General features: G+C 39.2%; 1 protein-coding gene across 1 annotated transcript in view; it reads left to right on the top strand.

The window, feature by feature from the left end:
• Positions 1–1798: 1798 nt before the first annotated feature.
• Positions 1799–18934, top strand: part of RHEB (Ras homolog enriched in brain) — a gene marked incomplete at its 5' end in the record, with an annotated part of 22617 nt that continues 5481 nt past the window's right edge. Inside the window, 6 exons of the mRNA XM_009870740.1 lie at positions 1799–1870; positions 8772–8839; positions 11995–12077; positions 16293–16349; positions 16450–16497; positions 17008–17089. Of these exons, the coding sequence (XP_009869042.1) occupies positions 1799–1870; positions 8772–8839; positions 11995–12077; positions 16293–16349; positions 16450–16497; positions 17008–17089 (410 nt within the window). The remainder of the gene's footprint in view (positions 1871–8771; positions 8840–11994; positions 12078–16292; positions 16350–16449; positions 16498–17007; positions 17090–18934) is intronic.

The following is an 18934-nucleotide window of genomic DNA, read 5'->3' as shown; positions in this document are numbered from 1 at the left end:
TGTACTGTTAGGATGTATCAAAAATGGTATCCAAGAACTTGATTTGAGAAAAACCTGTTCCTTAAAAGCTTGTGTGCTGCTTGGTCTTTTTGTGCCACGTCTGGTTTTTTAGCATTGTATCTTGAATAAACTGGTGTGATTGATTGGAGACAGCAAAGGGGGGGTAAGCACAGCAGAGCTGCGCAGTGATGTTAAAATATACCAAGCAATGAGTTGATGATGGTTATGGCTGTTGGAAAATCCCCAGATGATGATACTTGTGTAATGTTTTCTTTCTTCCTCCTGGAGAAGTAAATCCTGGAAATGTTGCAGTTAGTAAGGGAATTGACCGCATGTGTAGCTACAGATATTAAGCCAATCTTCTCTTGCATCACTTTCATGCTTGTATTTTGACTTGCAAATTTTAGAATGTCTTTAACAAAATGACAAGCTAAGTATGCTGATAAAAATAAAAGTCAAATGTGAACACATCAAGAGCCTTGTATGATGAAGGAAGAATGGAGGTGGTTGGAAGTGGAAAACTGTTTTTTTAGTATCTCCTGAAGAAATGCTGAGCAAGGAACTTTTTCTGCAGCAAAGCATAAACATAGCCTGGTCTGAACGCGGCAAGTGGGCAATCTTTATCCAAAGCAATTAATTCTTGAAAATAGTTTTACTATGTAGTTCACCCACAGTATATTGGTTTCTTACGATGTCATTGTAAGGTTTCTGCTGAGTAGGATGTTCTTGAGTCTAGATTTTTACTTGAGGTTGTATTTCATTTGTGTTTCTTGCTGATGAGAAGAGTATAAAGGAGCATGAAGAATACACTCCTGTCCAAAACTGGCTAATGCACTTGGCAACTTTTATAAGAGTGTATTTGTCCAGTAAACATAATGTAATAGGATCTGGTAGTTTCACAAATGTAGGAGATGTGCTGTAATGAAAGTTGTATTAAGACTTCAGTCATGCTTTGAAAGTCTTGAGTTGCAGCGCTTTAAAGGTGCTTTTTATGGTCAATGTATATGATTTGCTTTTATCATCTCACAAAATCTTTCAAGACTAAATTAGGTGTTTGATTTCTTTTTTTTCAAGCTACTACCAAGTGCAACATTTTCCAGTACTCTTTGTTGAGGGGGAGGTGTATGAGCAAATCAGCATAACTGAAATTTGGAGCGTTAAATTAACTGCTGCTTTTGCAGATAACTTTTTTTTTTCCAAGAAAGTCCAGTGGTGCCCCTTTAATCATTGTGCTTAAGATACAGCATCCACTGGTCTGTTGTAGTGTGGCATTAAGAGGATAAATAGGTGAGTATAGTAATCCCAAGAATTTTGAGGTTATCCTTCTGTCATGGGAAATGCATCCAATCTCCTCGTCAAACCGAATTTGACTAATTCTATCCAAGTTCCTAGTTTTCTGTACAATCACTGAAAATTCCTTCTAGTTTTCTTTGCTTCTCAACAGAAAAACCTTCCAAGTATAGGAATTTGTTAAATCTAGTTTTATGAGGATTGGACAGTGCTACTTCTAGATTTGTTTAAACTGGAGGAGACACTTAAATTATGGTGTGTTAAAACAAAAGCAGAACACATACCAAATAGCGTTTGTGCTTTTTTTTTATGATTCGTTCAGGAGACCCAGTTACTGGGAATAGGCACTTAGTTTAAAAATAGGTCGGTTGTCATGTATAGATAGTTTAAATGGATCATAGACAATTTTTAGTGGCTCTTATAAAAACAGTGTGTCTGTTAGTAGGTATAAAGTGATAACAGCCTGAAGACTTGTTTCAATACAGATTGTCGTTTTCTTGCTTTACAGGAAAATCTTCACTGACGATTCAGTTTGTGGAAGGGCAGTTTGTTGATTCATATGATCCAACCATAGAGAACAGTAAGTAAATAACTGACAAGCTGCTCTTTTTTACATAGCTTTCATCAGAAGCCATTGGGGTTATGTTTTACTTCGGTGGGCATTTACCTGTTAGCATTAAAGCTCATTAATGAACTGTTAAGTTTTATTGCTCTTTTAAACCAGTGCTTGCCAAGCTTACAGTATCGCAGTGTGGAAATCACTGTGTGCGTATTTCTCTGAAGAGCTAACTGTCTTTTTAACAGTAAATGAAGGAAAACCTAATCAATTTGGCTAAAATACTACTTCTTGTCCTATATTTATGTTGTTGAACATCTGCTTCCTCTAATATAGTTGGGACACCTCAAATTAGGTATGTTATACCTTTATGAAAACGCACCACCATATACAAGTATTCCGAAGACTCACGTGTTTCACTTGATCGTTATATCCAGATGAATGCAAAGCCAGGACAAAGTGAGGAGTAATTGGCTGCCTGAGAAGGTAGACATGCTGTGGCCATCAAAATCTCTTATTTCCAGCTCCTTGATAACAAGCCCAGTACCCAATCTACTTGCTGTAAATACTGGGTAACTGACTTCTCAGCTGCCTTTTTTCTCTTAGCATTTTTTTTTAATATTAATGCCTTTGTGAGTAGCAAGCATAGTGGGTGAGTAAAGATGGTAATCCTAAAAATGCTGCCAAGAGCAACAGATCACTTCAGAGGCGAGTTACCAGGTATTTGTTACAATCCAGCCGCCTTTTCCTGAGCTGGCAGTGGCTATAAAGTGCCTGAGCAGCTGCAGTGCTAGGCTGAGTAACTTAACTGGATTGGCTCACTTCAATCGTGTGCCACATAAAAACTCCAATTTCATTATCATTACCCTGGAGTTCTTGTATTTTAATGATTTTTGAAATGCAGTGGTAGCATGCACTTTTACTGTTTCAGGCTTGTACTGCGGGGTGTTGAGCCTGCCTGGGAGTTTGAATGAAGTAATCAGCAGAACAAGATTTCTTTTGAATATATATGGAAATAATTACAAATCAGTAGCTATCAGGATATTTTACACAGTGTTATTTTACTGCTTAGAACTAAAATTCAAATGCTGCTTTTTGAGAAGCTCTGAATTTGCTCTTGCCCCTTGACCTGAATGATCTGTTGGTCCTTATACAGATGTCATTAATACTAAGTTTCCGCCATCCCTTTTTACTTTGTTAGAACTAGAAATAAGATTTGTTTTGAATTGGAGCTGCTAACAAAATATTGGGGATTAAGTTTCTCTATTTTAAATCTTCATGTCATTTGGGACAGGTTATTTTTCATGATGGTATATAAATGCAAATTATTTAATATTTTTTATGCAGGTATATGGGAATGAATAAAGCTCCAGAGACATAGGGCCAAGGTCTCTTCAAAATAATGAGCCTCCTTCTTGTTTTAGGCTTTTTAACACCTTGGTACAAGTTTGATTTGTTGCATTCTTTACAAGCTCTTGTCATCCACAGAAACCTATTGTCTGTAACTGCTTTTAGTAACTCTGTAGTTGTATGTCTCACTCTGGTAGCGTTTCCTAACCGTGAAAATACTCTTGATGAATTCTGCTCTTACGGACTCTCATAGTTTGTGCTGCTTCCTTGATCTGAATTCTAAATATGGAGCATGTCATGGCCATGAAAAGTGTGTTGGGTGAGGGCATCTTGAAAAGGCTTAACTTTTCACTTGATTTCTTATTTGTTCGGAAAACAAACAACGTTATTCATTTGGTGCAAGTCTTGTGATCTGCAGCGTGGCTGGACGGATTTGCTTTCTGAAAGGTAGAGAACTGAAGGACCCTTCTTGTGTGAGAACATGTTACTAGGAAGTAAGGGTAGAAAAAGTAAAAGATGTGCCCTGAGATTCAAAACAGTAGGAAGTCTGTCCCATCTTTAAACCCCAGAAGGCTGATAGTAAGAATGTTTTAGAAGTGCTTCTGTGAAAAATGGGATAACTCACTGAAATTTAACACTAAAATTTAAAATATATGGAAGGGGATTTTTTGTTTGATTTTTGTTTATTTTTTTTAAAAAAATCTAGTTTTGGTGAGATTAGTATAAAATCATTCTTTTGACTTAAGTTGTTAATCTTTTTTAAATGTTTTTTCTAAATATAAATCTTTAATCAATCTAGTCTTCTTGCACTGCCAGCTTTATGTTCCTGTTTCTGTGCAGAACCATAAGGCACAAAGTACGTAAACAACACTTTGTTTTCCCAGCTTGTGATTTCAGATCTGGTCCATGATGCCAGCAGAAGGGGTTGAGAAGTCCAGGTTCCTGCACTAGGGGTGGTATTGGAGAATGTTACAATTTTGTGAAGTGCTGTATTAGAGGTTGTAAATGGTTTTCTGTTTCATCTAGTGATTGAGTCTACTTTAGTGTCACAAAACTTGAGAATGAAAAACATACAGGCTAAAGAATCGCGTGGCCTCTGTGATTTCTGTTTTGTCTCCTGAAGATTGTTTAGTGCGAATTTGTTACAGTATTCTGTTGGCACTGATGAAAGGGTGGAAAGGTGCAGTACTGCTGGTAGCTCAATCTTTATAATTTTTGGCTTCAAAGCATAAAATTGCACCAAAAAAAGAGTGTAAAGCTAAATTTTGTAGAAGGTGAGTTATAGTTAGGCTCTTAGAGGAACAAGTTGCACAGCATGTAAAACTAATAAGGAATAGTCTCTAATTAATATTGTATTAGTTTCATTTTTTCAGTGAGAATCTGTACCTTTGGAAATGGTAGAGTGAAATAAGATGCATCAGATCTCACTTAGTGTTGGTTAAAGTCAACGTCACTGTGAGGGTGACAGAGCCCTGGCACAGGCTGCCCAGGGAGGGTGTGGAGTCTCCTTCTCTGGAGACTTTCAAACCCGCCTGGACACGTTCCTGTGTGACCTGCTGTAGGGGATCCTGCTCTGGCAGGGGGGCTGGACTAGATGGTCTCTAGAGGTCCCTTCCAACCCCTGACATTCTGTGATTGTGTCACTTCTACATTTTCCTTTGCTTTTATTACATTAGAGCCAGAAAAGGTAAAGTTAACAAGCATGTTGGTTAAGTTGCTTTTACTAAACTTGTGTATCAGGAAGAGTAATGAGTAGCTTTTTGTGCATTCAGCGGAGGTTAACTGCTTAGCAAAATAGATTCTCCCTTTCTGAATGTCCCGACAGGAATGATACTATGTTGGGTGGCTATTCCTGAGATAGCTAGGTTGAGAAATTAATGTAACGATTACTTGTGGGAGTGCTGGAAAGAGAAGGAAGATTCCTGCAGTGCAGGAGTGTGTGGAGGGAGTTTGTGTGGACACTGAGCTGGATGGGCCCCCAAAGGCCAATTACCTCAGATATGCTAAGGCCAGAACAATTTAAAACTTGAAAAATTTACTGGAATAAAAACTAGAATTTGGAACTCAAAACAAAAAGGTCATAAAGAACAGATACAGAAGATCTACACATCAGTCCCCACTGCCATCTTTGCAGGGACATCTTTGGCTATTGTTAATTCAGTGATTTTTGTGTGGCAGGAAAGCTGACTTGACTGCCTGAGTCTCAAAAATGTTTTCTCCAGCTCCTCTCAGGCCTGCCTGGCTGCTTTTCTGCTTTTTCTTGCAGTTTTGGGGAAGCTTCTAGCATGATGCTTTAGCTCTGTGGTCTTCTTCTCTCCCCAAACAGTCTCAGTAGTGCCCTAAGTAAAGGAAGAGTCTTTCCCCAAGGGTTTGCTACCTCCATCCCATGTTTTTTAATGCAGTTGTGAGTAGAAACATAATAGAGAAAAGGGAGAGGGGGCTGGAGTAGCCCTAGTAGTCCTGGAGGGCACACCTATAAATTGAGATTGGTCTGCTAGAAGCATCTTTAAGGCTAAACTTTTTCGATCCACATCATGGCAAGTGCACTGGAAGGGTAAAGTACGCTTCTTCCCAGGAGTTGCTGATGAGCAGCCTTCTCAAAGGGTGGAAATAAGGTTTCTGAGAACTACTAAAAATAGCTTGGTTGCATCACGTATCTTGGCGTTGCAAAAGCTATCCTGGCAGATCAGTGACAGGCTTTGGAATGAAGACAAGTAAAAGGGGATGCAGGAGGTAGTAACCAAGGAATCCTTACAAGGTGGTTGTATTTAGCTGCTAGCCAGTAGCTCTGTGGGAATAATGTTATACCTCTCTCGTACCTTTACTCTTTGGTGCTGTTGATCTAAAAGCCTGCATTTGTATCCTGGGACTGATTTTTTTTGTTTGTTTGTCATAATGATGTGTTTTCACAGCAGCTGTTGCATATGCAAATCACTTCATTCCTGTTAGTCTAATTGAAATATTCTTGATCTTAGGGTAACGATGATAAGCATTTGATGGAGTTGCTGCTTAAGTAACACTTCTGCTGAGCTGTAGCAGTGTTCAGGTCTATGCTCTGCACATAATCTTACCAGAACTTTCTCTGATGCCAAAGTGCCTTTAGTTTCTTTGCAATGCAGCTGTTGGCTGTATCTCTTTGGGGCTGTGCTGTTCACTGTAGCACCAAATTCTTCGATTTTCAGCGATGCATCAGAACCAGGAACAATCAATTGTACGTGAACGTGGGGGTTGCCGCTTGCTCTGTTGTAGCTACACTCGAGCTATGTCTTGCAAGGTAAAAGCATACCCTGTTCTGAGATCTGTGTGCTTCATGGAACTAAAATTGGCTTCAGGTGATGAGCAGCTCTTTGTAGACGCTCACATGATGGCTGCAGGGATTGTTCAGGTCTGCTGAAATCTGTCCTTGGCATACCAAGAAGAGCCATACTGTGCCATAATTGTTTTTTGCTGAAGGCAGTGTGTCCCAGGATGGTAGGTGATGGAATTGGAGACTTGTCTGGACCAAGCAGATCTGTGGTTCACTAATCACATTTAATACAGTTGCAGATTTTTCCCAAGATGAAAGTTCTTGCCAGGACTATTTTTTGAAAGCTTCAGCAAAGAAATGGGAGTCATTAATTATGACTGCATCAAAGCAGATTTGTGTTCCTGCAGTGGGCTGTTCCCACTGCTACAAGCCTCTGCACTGAGCTAACAGTCCTCCTCACCCAGTCTGTGGTGACTCCTCCACTCCTCCTTCCCCTGGCTCTGTCACTCTGCTTCCAGTATTGATAATGATGATGCTCATGTCTTTGCTGGATCTATTCTAGGCTTCCAGTATAGTCTCAAAAAGCTGCCATCTCTCTCTGTCCCTTTTTAAATATTAACTTCATGAAGCTCCTGAAGCTACTTCGATTGCAGAGTGCTTTGATGTGGATGTGAAGTGTCAAGAGCCTAGAGAGACTGTTACTTTTAATATACCTGTTAACAGAGTGTGTCTCAGATGAGTCTGGTTTACCTCTGATTTGAAGCAGAGTTGTTGTGTATAGCAACACTGCATGTTAACAGCTATTCAAACAAATGGTTGCTTCTGTCCCCACCACAGCATTCATCAAAGGCAAAGAGCTGTTGTGGGTTCTTGTTTCCTACCTAAAACATTGTGCAGCGATGACAGCAGCGTCCACACAGTGACAGCTCGCCTGCATGTGTGCTCAAGCAGCTTTCTTAGGGGATAGAGAGGGTAAGGCAGGAGCTAATTCTCCATTTCAAATAGCACTTGTTGGTTTTGTAATGGAAAACGTAGGTACACTTTACACTGTGTATTTAGACACTCTGCGTTAGCTTGGCTTTGCTGTTTGAATTGCTGCTTTTTTTAAAAAAGGGCACTTGGATTTAGTGGGTAGGTTGAAACCTCCAGTTTCAGATATTTCAGCCCACTTAAGAGAATACTCGCATTGTGGAAACTTGACAGGGCAACAAGCATTGGCAGGGAGGAGGAAGACTGGCAAACTTCAGCTTCTGGGAGACCCACTACAAAACCAAGAAGGCATAGGCACAGTGGCATCAAGAACATTCAACTTTGCGGCTTCAGGAAGCTGTTGGACAACTTAAAGTGTGATGAACAGGTCACTGCAGTATTGGCTGTTTCCCTGCACATTGTTCTGATGAAAGATGAAGCTTCTTGGGACTGTTAGTATTTGGGAAAACCACTTCAATCAGAGGACAACACAAATTCTACTCAATAGATCAATCCTGTCCAGTAACTGAGTGCAAGACTAAAGCCAAAGTGAAATTCTGAAGCCAGGTTTGCGTGTTCTGGTTAGTACATGTAGTGCTTGGGAGTACATTATTTCTTCAAGAGCCCTGACACTGTTTGCTTTTGCAGTTGCATAATGCAAACACTGAGTAAGATTCCTCAGCTCATGGTGCATTGGCATTTCATGAATCCGAGGAAGAGAAGCAATTCTCCTGACTTTTAGGGACTGAATGTACTTCCTGACTAAGGACTAGATAGCCTGGTAGCTATGGCAAATGTGAAAGCAACATGATCAACCTTTAGCTGAATTCTTGTTATTTAGGTTTAGTACATTCATATGCTAGGCTCTGTGTGGTTTGGCCCCTGAAGATTTTTTTTTTATATATATTACTTTTAATCCATATCATTTATGTTCGTGGTGTTTACATTTAGGAAATTGAACTTGCTAAAGTGCTTGGAAAATATCCTATAATAAGTTCAAATTTTGCTTTGATCCTAACTATATTTAAGTGTCTTACGTTACCACAAATTAGGGTTACCTGGAAGTCTCTTAGAAATGTATGTAAAAGCCCTTTCTGCTCTTTCCTTCTAAGTAAGTAAAGGAGAAACTGCTGCATCCAGTGTGAGAATCTTCTGAAATTTTAGATTTTACAGTAAATTTATGTCTCCTTATCTGCAATACACTAGTTAAAAGTACAGCCACCTGATGTAGCCTTTTACTGCTACTTTAAAGTGTGTAGCTAAAGTTCTTTTTCTTAGTGCCTTGGCAAAAATGAGTGACTTCTGATCCCTTCTTTGTGTATAATTCTCACTTACTTACCTATTTCTTATTTGTTCTAGCTTTTACAAAACTGATCACAGTAAATGGCCAAGAATATCATCTTCAGCTGGTTGACACTGCTGGCCAAGTAAGTTATCTATCTTTCCTTGAATCTTCCTACAGAGTTCGGGCAACAGATATTCATATTCCTATAGGGCTGGCTTAGTAGCAACCATGCATCAAAGGTGAAGGTTAACTTCAATGATTCTTCCTTGTTTAGTCTCTAAAAGAGCAATGTTTCTGTAGTATTTGTGTAAAGGCTTTGGTTTGATTTTTGTTTTCCCCGCCTCGTCTATTGAATGTATGTCAAAAAGTGAAGAAGGAACTGCCTTAACTTCGATGTACCAAAAGTTTTTAAGTAGGTTGCTTGATATTTACAGACTAAGCTAGCAGCTTTGCTTTAAATGGAAAATGTCACTTCAGTAAACTACAGAGAAGTTTTTCATGACTTACTCGTATTTGTGTGCTCCAGCTACACCACCATGACTTATATCCATGAAATAGTCATGAGGAGTAGACAGAAATACTTAGAGGTAGTACTTACTGGGCTGCCAATAAACTACTGCAGTTTGTTTACATTTTTACGTGGTGGTTCATGCGTGCTTCCAAGCCTTCACGTAATGACAGAGAGCACAGGAGGACACTGTGCACGCGTGTCCCGTGGCGTGCTCAGTAGCTTCATAAAGCGCAGGTGTTCATTATCTAGTGCTGCTTGACTGGACCTACACTGCACGTTCCACACATAGGAGTGCTCTGTCTTTTCAAAGACTCTATTAGGAAAAAAAGCAGAGCAGGGGCTGTTAAACCCCTGTATCTTTACCCTAACCTTTTTATTGCTAGCATGGTCTGACCTTCGGTGATTTCCAATGATGCCTTTGGGTTTTTTTTCGAACAACAAGTAGTGCTGAACAATGTTAGTGTTATAAAATATGCTGCCAGTGCTTAGGACTTTAAAGCTGCAGGACACTTGCTCATAGCTGGGAGGCTTTTCAGAAGGGTTATAATCTTCTAGGTATGTTTGATGGCTTTCTTTGAAGAGAGCTACATGACTTAAGAACGACCATGCTTTATTACGTGGTGTCAGCTTGTGGTGCTGATCAGCAACTCTGTATCTACTTGTAATCTGTCCGACATGTCCCAAGTGAGGGGAAGCACAATGCCAGCCAGGTCTGTGGCAGTGTTGTTTGATGGGCGATATTCTGCAGAGAGAGCGAGGTGGAGAGATGGGCAGCCTGAGAAGCAGGCAGCAGAGCAAGATCCCTAGGTTTTACTTTGTGCCAATATTATGTGTGCTTGCCTTGCATTTCCAGTTGTAGCGTAGTGATAAAAGTAAAATTTGCCTTTGAGGAAGTGGCTTTCTGGGAGGGCAGTGTAACTTCACCTGTAACCCATCTCTGTTCCCTAGGTTTGTTTTCGGTTACACAGTATTGTAGAATCAAAATAGCTCTCCTGGCCTGTGGTTATTTTCAGAATTCATTCTTCCTGTAAATGACTTGAACTTTGAGTTCTGACTCACAGGGTTAGAGGGGAGAGATCATGTTGGGTTATGGAAAGGGTGGCTTGGACAAACCTCTTTCTCAAGTCTGCATTGCTTAATGATCCATAGGGAGTCCTTGTGTGTACATAGCATAGCAAGGTTTGTGTTGTAGATTTGTTACATATTTAAAAACTTGTCTGTGACTTGCAAAGGTACAACTGCTTTGTTTTATCACCTGGCAAAGTTCTTTTACCCACAAGTTCCAGGAAGCATGGCAGCTCTTCTTCCTTCTCCTAACAAGCTAAAAATTAAGTAATGAATTAGAAACAATTGAGAGAAACTCAATCAGCCTCAGCCTGCCCTAACGGCACTTTTCTGGGTACTTCTCTTCTGTGCCTTTTTACCTTTCGTGGTGATCTGTTGGGATTTGTGTAGTTCGTTTCAGCAAGAGTCTTGGTACGGGAGCACGGAAGAGGAGTGTAAAAGGAAATCTTGCCTAACCTAACACCAAATTCCAGCTGGGGCAATCCTGAGAAATTCTGGGTAAAGTCAAACAGCTACAGAGTTGCACTTCCACCAGTTTTACAGGCAGGCTGGCCCAGATCCCTTCTGTGCTGGCTTTGGGGTTACACGGCCAACTGAAGTGACGGTTTGGCATTCAGGGAAGGTGACGGAGGGCTGCCCTCAGCGTGTAGCAATAAAGGCAAATAAGGGCAACTTTGGTCAAGTGCTGGTCTTTAAAACTCTTTTGACTGAATCTGTGAAGTTGATTTATAAAGGGTTTTTCCTCATTAGCCCATTAAGGAAGTTTGATTTCTTTTGGCTGCCTGGGTTTAAGCTGCGTGATCGCACTGCTCCATCTGTTCGATCATGGCAATGTACAGAGAGGTTATGTGATCTTAAGCTAAAATTAACATCTGAAGAAGCGTAAGTTTAAAAAGTTGAGAACTCGTGCATCAAGAAGTATGGCTCTTGTCAAAAATGGAAATGTTTTCTGGGACTATCTCCTAGAACAATTTAGATTTTAAAAATGGGATTCATGGTATTTGTATCACATTACTTGCAATCTGTCGGTCTTTTCTTTACCTATTTAGTCAGTCTCTTTTCTGCTAATAATAATAAAAAATTCAGTGATAAGCTTCTGGTGGTGGTTTTTGTTTGTTTGTTTTAATTAAACACTTGTATAATATTAAACTTCTAATTGTCATAAAGCATCTCATAGCTGTATTTCTTGCATCTGTAGTTGATAAGCCTCAGTTAGTTAGTAAGCCACAGTTATTCACTTCCTAACAGATCCCTTGGGTAATTTAGATGTGATCAGTGTCACTTGAAATTGTGAACTACTAGATCCTGTCGTCAGCTGTTGAAATTAAGAATTTGAAATGTATCACCAGCGAGATAAGAGGTGTAATTGCTAATTAGTGGTAGGACAGAGTGGATGTTTTGTACTAATACAAACTGGTAATTAAGCAGGATAAGAGGATTGGAAATAGCTTTAGCTGATCCACAGTCTTAGAGGGAATAAACCAAAAAAGCTGTAGATTGAATTTTAGAGTATACTGATGGACTCAACTTCCTTTTAATTTAGTAAAGATTCCACATCTGACATTATAATGAAAAAAATTATTTCTTCAAGTGCTACCTATACCAAATGGGCCGACACCTTATGTCTTACAAATGTGATCGACTTATCTGATGGTGATTTGCTAACATCAAGTTCTGAATTGTGGCAATAAGTAATTTTAAATGCAATATTCCTTCTACAGGATGAATACTCCATATTTCCTCAGACGTACTCCATAGACATCAATGGCTACATTCTTGTTTATTCAGTCACGTCAATAAAAAGGTAATAAAATCAGTTGTGTTCTTATGGCTCAGATATTAACCAGGTATATTCTGGGGTCAGCTCCTGCTTCTGCTGTATTGTCTTTACAAATGTTTAGTTTATTTAATCTCCTTCTCCCTTAGAAGTATAATGGAAATTAAAATTAATGTTTTTTCAGAAATTTCCCCTCAGATCCAATGTCACAGACACTTTGCAGACTAACATGCAAGGTACCACATGAGAATTGAGATAGTGGTGAACTACATTGTTTTGAGGTGTAAGTAAAAGTACAAGGAAGGATTTCATGAATAAGTGGAGTTCATTGCTCTGGCATCAAATACAAAAGTAGACTTAAATACAAACCTAAAGGGCACTGTACATTTATGTGAAGTACCTGATTTGTTGCTGGATTGGTACCTCAACTTTGCAGCTTGTTACGATACTGAGATTTCTTTGCCTTCTTGTCTTGGACTGTTCTGGTTTACTATCAGAAATTTTCATATAGGTAGCAATATATGACTTATGGACTGTAGACTTATTCTTGATGTGCTGCAGCAAATAATCTTACTTGAAAATTTTCTCAGAGTATCTATTTTATCTTTGCTGTTAGCTGTCTATTCTGACTTGAGGACAGAGTCCTTCATAGCTGGAGTCATTTACCTGCAAGACACATCTCAGCCTTCATAAGGCTTATTGTCATCTTCTGTTATTTTGTCCCTTCCTCTGGTCGTCTTGCTCTGTTGAAATACTGGTCATTCTTGAATAGATCTTACATTTTCTAATATTGTACAGCATCTTTGTTACCTCAGTCAAAATAATCCTATTTTCTTAAATTTTTTTGAGTAAAATGGTTAAGACCTGGGACCTTGCACTGTCATGAAGTAGAAAAAACCTGATGCTTCCCTTGTACTTGCAAGGAAGCTGATCAGCTTTTTACAAGTGCCAAAGTGTTCCATGTCTTCTCTTCTGAATCGGACAAAACTGGTCATCTCAAGTGCACTTTAGTAGACCATCATAAAATACAGGTAAAACAATTTGCCCGTTTGCTCTCAAAGAAAGGAAACAGTCTAGTTATAAACTTCTAGTGCTTGCAGCTTCTTTAATATTGAACAGATTTTCCCAGTCCTTCATTCTTGGTGTTCATCTTTAGTTTGAAGTAGTGAAGTGCGAACACACGTGATCTGGAGGAAATGCAACAGATGTTAGGCTTTCATGGGTGTCTAGAGATACTAAACTACCTATTTTTTTCTTTTTTCATTGGGTTCAGTGTTGGTGCTGAGTAATTTGTATGAAGTAGGAGTTAGTATTCTCAGCCTTAAGTAGACAGTCTTCTCCTAAAGTGAATACAAAAATGTTCATTGATAAGTGGTACTGCAAGGACAAGAATGTCTTTGACTAAAATCAATGTGGACTGTTTGGAGGGTTCTGCAACTTGAGCTGTTCCCTGGTTGACAGCTAAAGGACATGTTGTTTTTCAGCTACTCCAGTTGCTGTCTCATGATATCTGGAGTTTAGCAGCACAGATGAATGAATGAAAAATCTGTTTTCTGTGATAGCGTTCAGTCAGTTAAAACAGAAACTAAATTACAGTGAGAATACTAACAGAACCAGATATGTGAAGAGTGTAGGTAGATACCTTTTCATCAGTGTTTTAGCCTTGATCGATCTATGCCAAATTTTTTTAGTTCCTTCTTTTGAATTTCAAGGTATTAACAATCCTGTCGTACTCAGTTCCTTTTGTCCTGTCCCAAGACAGTGTTTAGGCAATAGGAAAGATATTCCATGATAATCTGGTAGTTCAGATAACTCGCCCAGGCACCCAGATTACACTCGCCATCTGTCTTGACTCCTGTCAAAGTGTGTAGATTGATCTGAGTATTGATCCAGCAGAGGTGAGAGCTTTGACATCAAACTTAGTAGAAATACGCTTGCAAAATTATCATCTTCCCTGCTAACCTCCAGTGGGAAGTTTAAATGGGACTTGGCTAAAAGCCAATGCCCTACATTTTTCATATTCCCAGGCTCTGGGCAGCAAGGGTATGGGAAGGCTTTTGCTCTTGTTCAACTTAAATTAAGTTCCAATTTTGTATCTTGCTAGCCTCCATGATTTTCTGTAACACGTTTATCTGACAGCTAGTAATTTTTTTTATTACATTTCACACGTTGAGCTGTTTGCTGTGTTTGCTGCAACCTCACTTGCTTGACAGAACTGGAAAGGACCTCTTGCTGCCTCCGAGTCTCTCATTTCTCAACTTGTTATGATGATGTTCTTCCTGAATCAGTTGATGTCTGTCTTAAAGTGTGTCCCTGCTTCTTCTAGCCTTATTAACTTGAAAAGCTTTCTAGAACATTGGATTGATCTAGAGAAACTAATTTCATTCCTGGCAGTTCTTAGCAACTTGTTTCTATGTCGCAATTGTGTTTGAGTTAAAACAGCACTTCTCTTGTAGTTTCCACCTTGATCTGTTAACAAAGATGGGTGGTTTATTTATAGTATTTTTACTAAAAATGGAGCTCATGAGCTATCCTAGGCAAGGAGACGGGTACACAGAATTGGGAAACGAAGAGCTCGTGTTAAACGAGAACACTTTGCAGCACTGGAACCCTGGTGAGGACTTGCTGGGGTGCTGGGCCATGGAGACACCCTGCCTCAGGGCAGAAGGGGAACTGTGGTTGTACTGTGTTAGTGATTCAGTCATCCTGTGGCTAGTGCGCCAGATCTTTCCTGTTGCTTCACACTGATAAACAATTTTGTGGTCTGTAGCAGGGGTTTTTCTCTTAGTCAGTGTTTTTGGTAGTATTTTTATTCTTTTCAGTTTGCAGGATCACCTCATTCCGTGTGTAGCAATGCCTCTCAACTTTGTCACAACCAAGTTCCATTTAACCCTTTTAGTTTAGAAGAATTCCAGGAGAAGTTCTCAAGACCAGAATTTCTCTACCTTTTCAGCATAAGCTCTCTATAACCGTAAAGTCCTTAGACGGGTTCCATGGTTTTATGCAATCTGTAGTATTTTACTTGAGTTAGTAATAATAAGTTGTGCCAAAGTCACACTTTTGTTTGCAAAGATCTCCTCGGTAGGATATACTAAAACTGTTTGCTGAACTTGGAAACATACGATGTTCTACTCATTCTCAAAAATTACTGTTGAAGTCAGACAAATTGACCTACTTGACAGAAAAACCTTAAATATGGTAGCATTTATTGTTCCAGAATTGAGTTGTTTTAATGATTCAAACGTCTTGCGTAGTGTTTTTAGACACCAGTTCTTTGAGAGCCCCGAGTTGAAAATGTGTTGAGTTCTGCTCTATTTTTAAAAGTTTCAGTTCTAATTAAAATGCAGTGCAAGTCAAGACACTGCCTGTAGCTCACAACCTTGGCACTTGGAAGAGTTTTGGTCACTTTTTTTGTTGTCTCTTTCTGAGTCTGTGCCTCTCTTAAAACACATCTGAATTGTGCGCTTTGTGTGCTGGCTTTTGTTTCATAATGTAGTTAGAGCACAGCATCTACTCTTCGACCTCATTTTTAGCTTGTTCTCAAAAGTACTGAATGTCAAATGCAGAAGATTTTTTTAGGGAGGTTTTTTGAATTCTTCATATCTCACAGTACTGCTCACGTCCCATCATCCGAATGTCATGCACATGGTAGGTGAACAGACAGGTATTTGAATAACCACTGTTTCGCTATCATCTTCCAGATCAGTTTACTCACTTTCCATATAAAATCAGAATTTAGGCTTCTTTTGGGCTTTCACATAAATCAAACTAAAGAATTCCATGTGAACTAAGTGTTCTTAGACAATAATGTATTCTTTCAGGTGTGCTTAACTAAAGGCTTTTTCTTTGACACTGCTTTAATTTGACATGCTCATCCAGGATTATCGGACTCTAGCAGTGAAATTTCTTCCTTCAGATACAAACCAGATGAGAGGTGGGGAAGGGCTTTTAGCAATGCTGTGTTAGATTTATCAGTCCTGGGGGATGTTACTCAATTTATTTCTGCAAATATCATAGCTGGTGAGGCTGTTGTGGTAGGCATGGGCTGGTCTTTGCTGCTTCTGGGGCCATTTTGTCAGTTGTACACAAATCAGTAAGACTTCCAGCGTCTCTGTAGTTTTGCCACTATACATAGAGTAAGTTTTAAACACAGCAACCTGCATATGCATTTAATTGCTTGTGTATTGGGTATTAAGGATAAACATTGGAGTGCATGTGTGACTTCATCCCTTTATTTTGCAGTTTTGAAGTGATAAAAGTTATCCATGGCAAGTTATTGGATATGGTGGGAAAAGTCCAGTAAGTAGTGACACTTTCATCTCATTTCATTGCAGGCATGTTACTAGTACTTTGGTCAGTATACTGTAACTGTTCTGAAGTTCTGAACTTTCTTTCACAGAATACCCATTATGCTGGTTGGAAATAAAAAAGACCTGCATATGGAACGGTATGTGAACTCCAGGATGTGTGAAATGCAAGGCAGCAGCCGGCATTCTTTTTTTCCATGCGCTACTTTTGTTCTTGGCTTTCTGTAACTAAAATCAAACTGTAAGTTAAAATAAGATACTGGCAAGAGAATTGCGTCCAGAATGCTGGCAGCCGTGAACTTTTGTTGTAATGTTTTTTCCATAAGGTTCCAGGGATGGTCGTTAAACGCTTTGTGGGGCTTTTTTTCCAAACAAATAACAGAAGTGTATTTTTCAAAACTAAAATACCAGATGATATTATGGAAACAAAGCAATACTTTGGGACAACTGCTCTTCCGGGTCGTGTAGCATTTTTACCTGGCCCAGTGGTGTATTTGACAGCAGCCAAAAGCAAATGCTCTGGATCGGATTTCACAAAACATTCCTGTTACGTACATTTATGTGATTCAGTATTTTAAGGTCTTTCTTGACATATCAAATTCCAATTCTTTTCAAGTTATAAAGAAGCATACTTCTTTCTCTTTGGTCAGGGTGATCAGCTATGAAGAAGGGAAAGCTTTAGCAGAATCCTGGAATGCAGCTTTCTTGGAATCTTCTGCTAAAGAAAATCAGGTAACGGATCTAAGATTAATTCTATTCGAATAGGTCGTGGAATGACTCCATAGTTTCACTTAATAAAAGAAGGTAAAATATTTGCATGCACTCTGCAGATACTGTGTGTAGATGGTTGGAAATGAAATGCTGGCCTGTGTTCAGGTTTATGTAGACAGGTTTTTCCGTGGACCTGTAAATGGGAGGAGGAAGTGAAGAACTGAAAGTTAAGTTTCACTGAACATAACAGAACACATAGTGACGAACTAAAACTCAAATCCACGTGGTGGGTGGCACCAGGGTCTGTGACTTGCTCTCGTTACCTTAAATACGAGGTCATTGTGGTTGCAGGGGAATGGGTTGGCATAAGGGAATGAGCCACATATTTTATGGTGCCAGGCAGGGCTTGGTCTCTCTAATGTGGGGAATAATCATTTTACGGGTCCACAGAGGAGGGGGGAGCAAACAGAAGAATGTTAGAATACAGCAGAGGCTGTCAAATATGCTGTGATTAAGCTGGAGTGAAGTTGCGCAATCTGACACAATATAACCCCCACACGTTTACACCTGGTGGTTTCCTATCGCGAAAAACAAAATTTTTAATTATATGTTAAGTAATGTCTTCTTGGTTGTTCTAACTAACTTTCTCCAAAATTCCTCCTAAATATGTTGTGGTATTTGAATTTATTCTCATGGCTGTTACTAATACTTGAAAGTTGATTTGACACCTTACATAGCTGAGTTACAGGAGCCTCCTGCTTTGGGCCTGCAGTAATGGATAACTGCTGCAGATTGAAGGGGAGGTGTCTTTTTTTTTATTTTCTTTTTCTTTTCTCTTCCATCCCCCCCATTTTTTTTTTCTCTATAGGTTTCAACAGCATCAAAGCTTCTGCTTTTTGAAAATTACAGACCTATGATAGGGTGAAAAGGACATTGTCAAGCTAGTTCTAAATGAGAAGAAATGCATTTTCTCGTATATAACCTGGCCTGTCACATTCTTGGCCTCCTTGATAACATCAGTACGATCAAAAAGGCAATCTTATAGCTAGGTCAGGACCCGTTCAAGCAGCCTTCCTTTTCCTCTCCCCTGTCCCCAAAGGTAAAATAAATAGCTTTTGGCTGGTATCTGTAGTCAGCAATTCTACAAGTTAGTTGAGTAAGTCTAGATTTTCCCTGGGAGAAAATCTTGGAGTTTTTTTTTTTTTCCTTCGGATATGGCGCACTTGGAGTTGATTTATCAGTACTTCTGGTTTTGGCTAAGATTTCCATTAACCTTGTCAAAATTAGGCATGATGGAAGCATGAAATTACTTAATGTATTTTCTGTAGGGCTGGAGAGCTTCAAATGCATACCCAAGGAAACTAAACTGACAGTGTAAAGAATAAACCAGTTAAAATCGTCTGTTTGACTGTGGGATTTTTTTCCCCCCTTAATTTTAAACAACTTAGCTTTGCCTCATCCAGAACTTATTGACTGTAGTCTTCTTCTTTTGACATATGTTTACAATGTGTAGCAGTATAGCAATTCATATCCAGCAAAATATTTTACTGATGACTTTTCTGAAGTTTGTATTCTTGGTTCAAGAAAAAAAAGGTTAAGTGTATTTATGCAAAGAAAATACAAACATTATATGATGCTTGCCATGTCTTGCACGTTAAATTGCTGCACTACCGATGCCCCATTGACTGCTGTGTCTGTGTTAAGTTATGCTGCCAGCTGAATTTTGTGTAACAAGCTTCAGGGAAATCGGAATGGCATTTATATATCTGAAATTATATTTGGTCCTGAACAAATCCCACAAAAAGTCAGTATTTGTGTTTATTCTTGATGTCAAAGGTGTTCTTACCAGGTCCTCCTTTCAGCAGG

The sequence above is a fragment of the Apaloderma vittatum genome, unplaced genomic scaffold (genome assembly GCF_000703405.1).
Source record: "Apaloderma vittatum isolate BGI_N311 unplaced genomic scaffold, ASM70340v1 scaffold636, whole genome shotgun sequence".
NCBI lineage: Eukaryota > Metazoa > Chordata > Aves > Trogoniformes > Trogonidae > Apaloderma > Apaloderma vittatum.
Note: the sequence above shows the minus strand (reverse complement) of the source record. Positions and strands in the feature narration are given on the sequence as shown.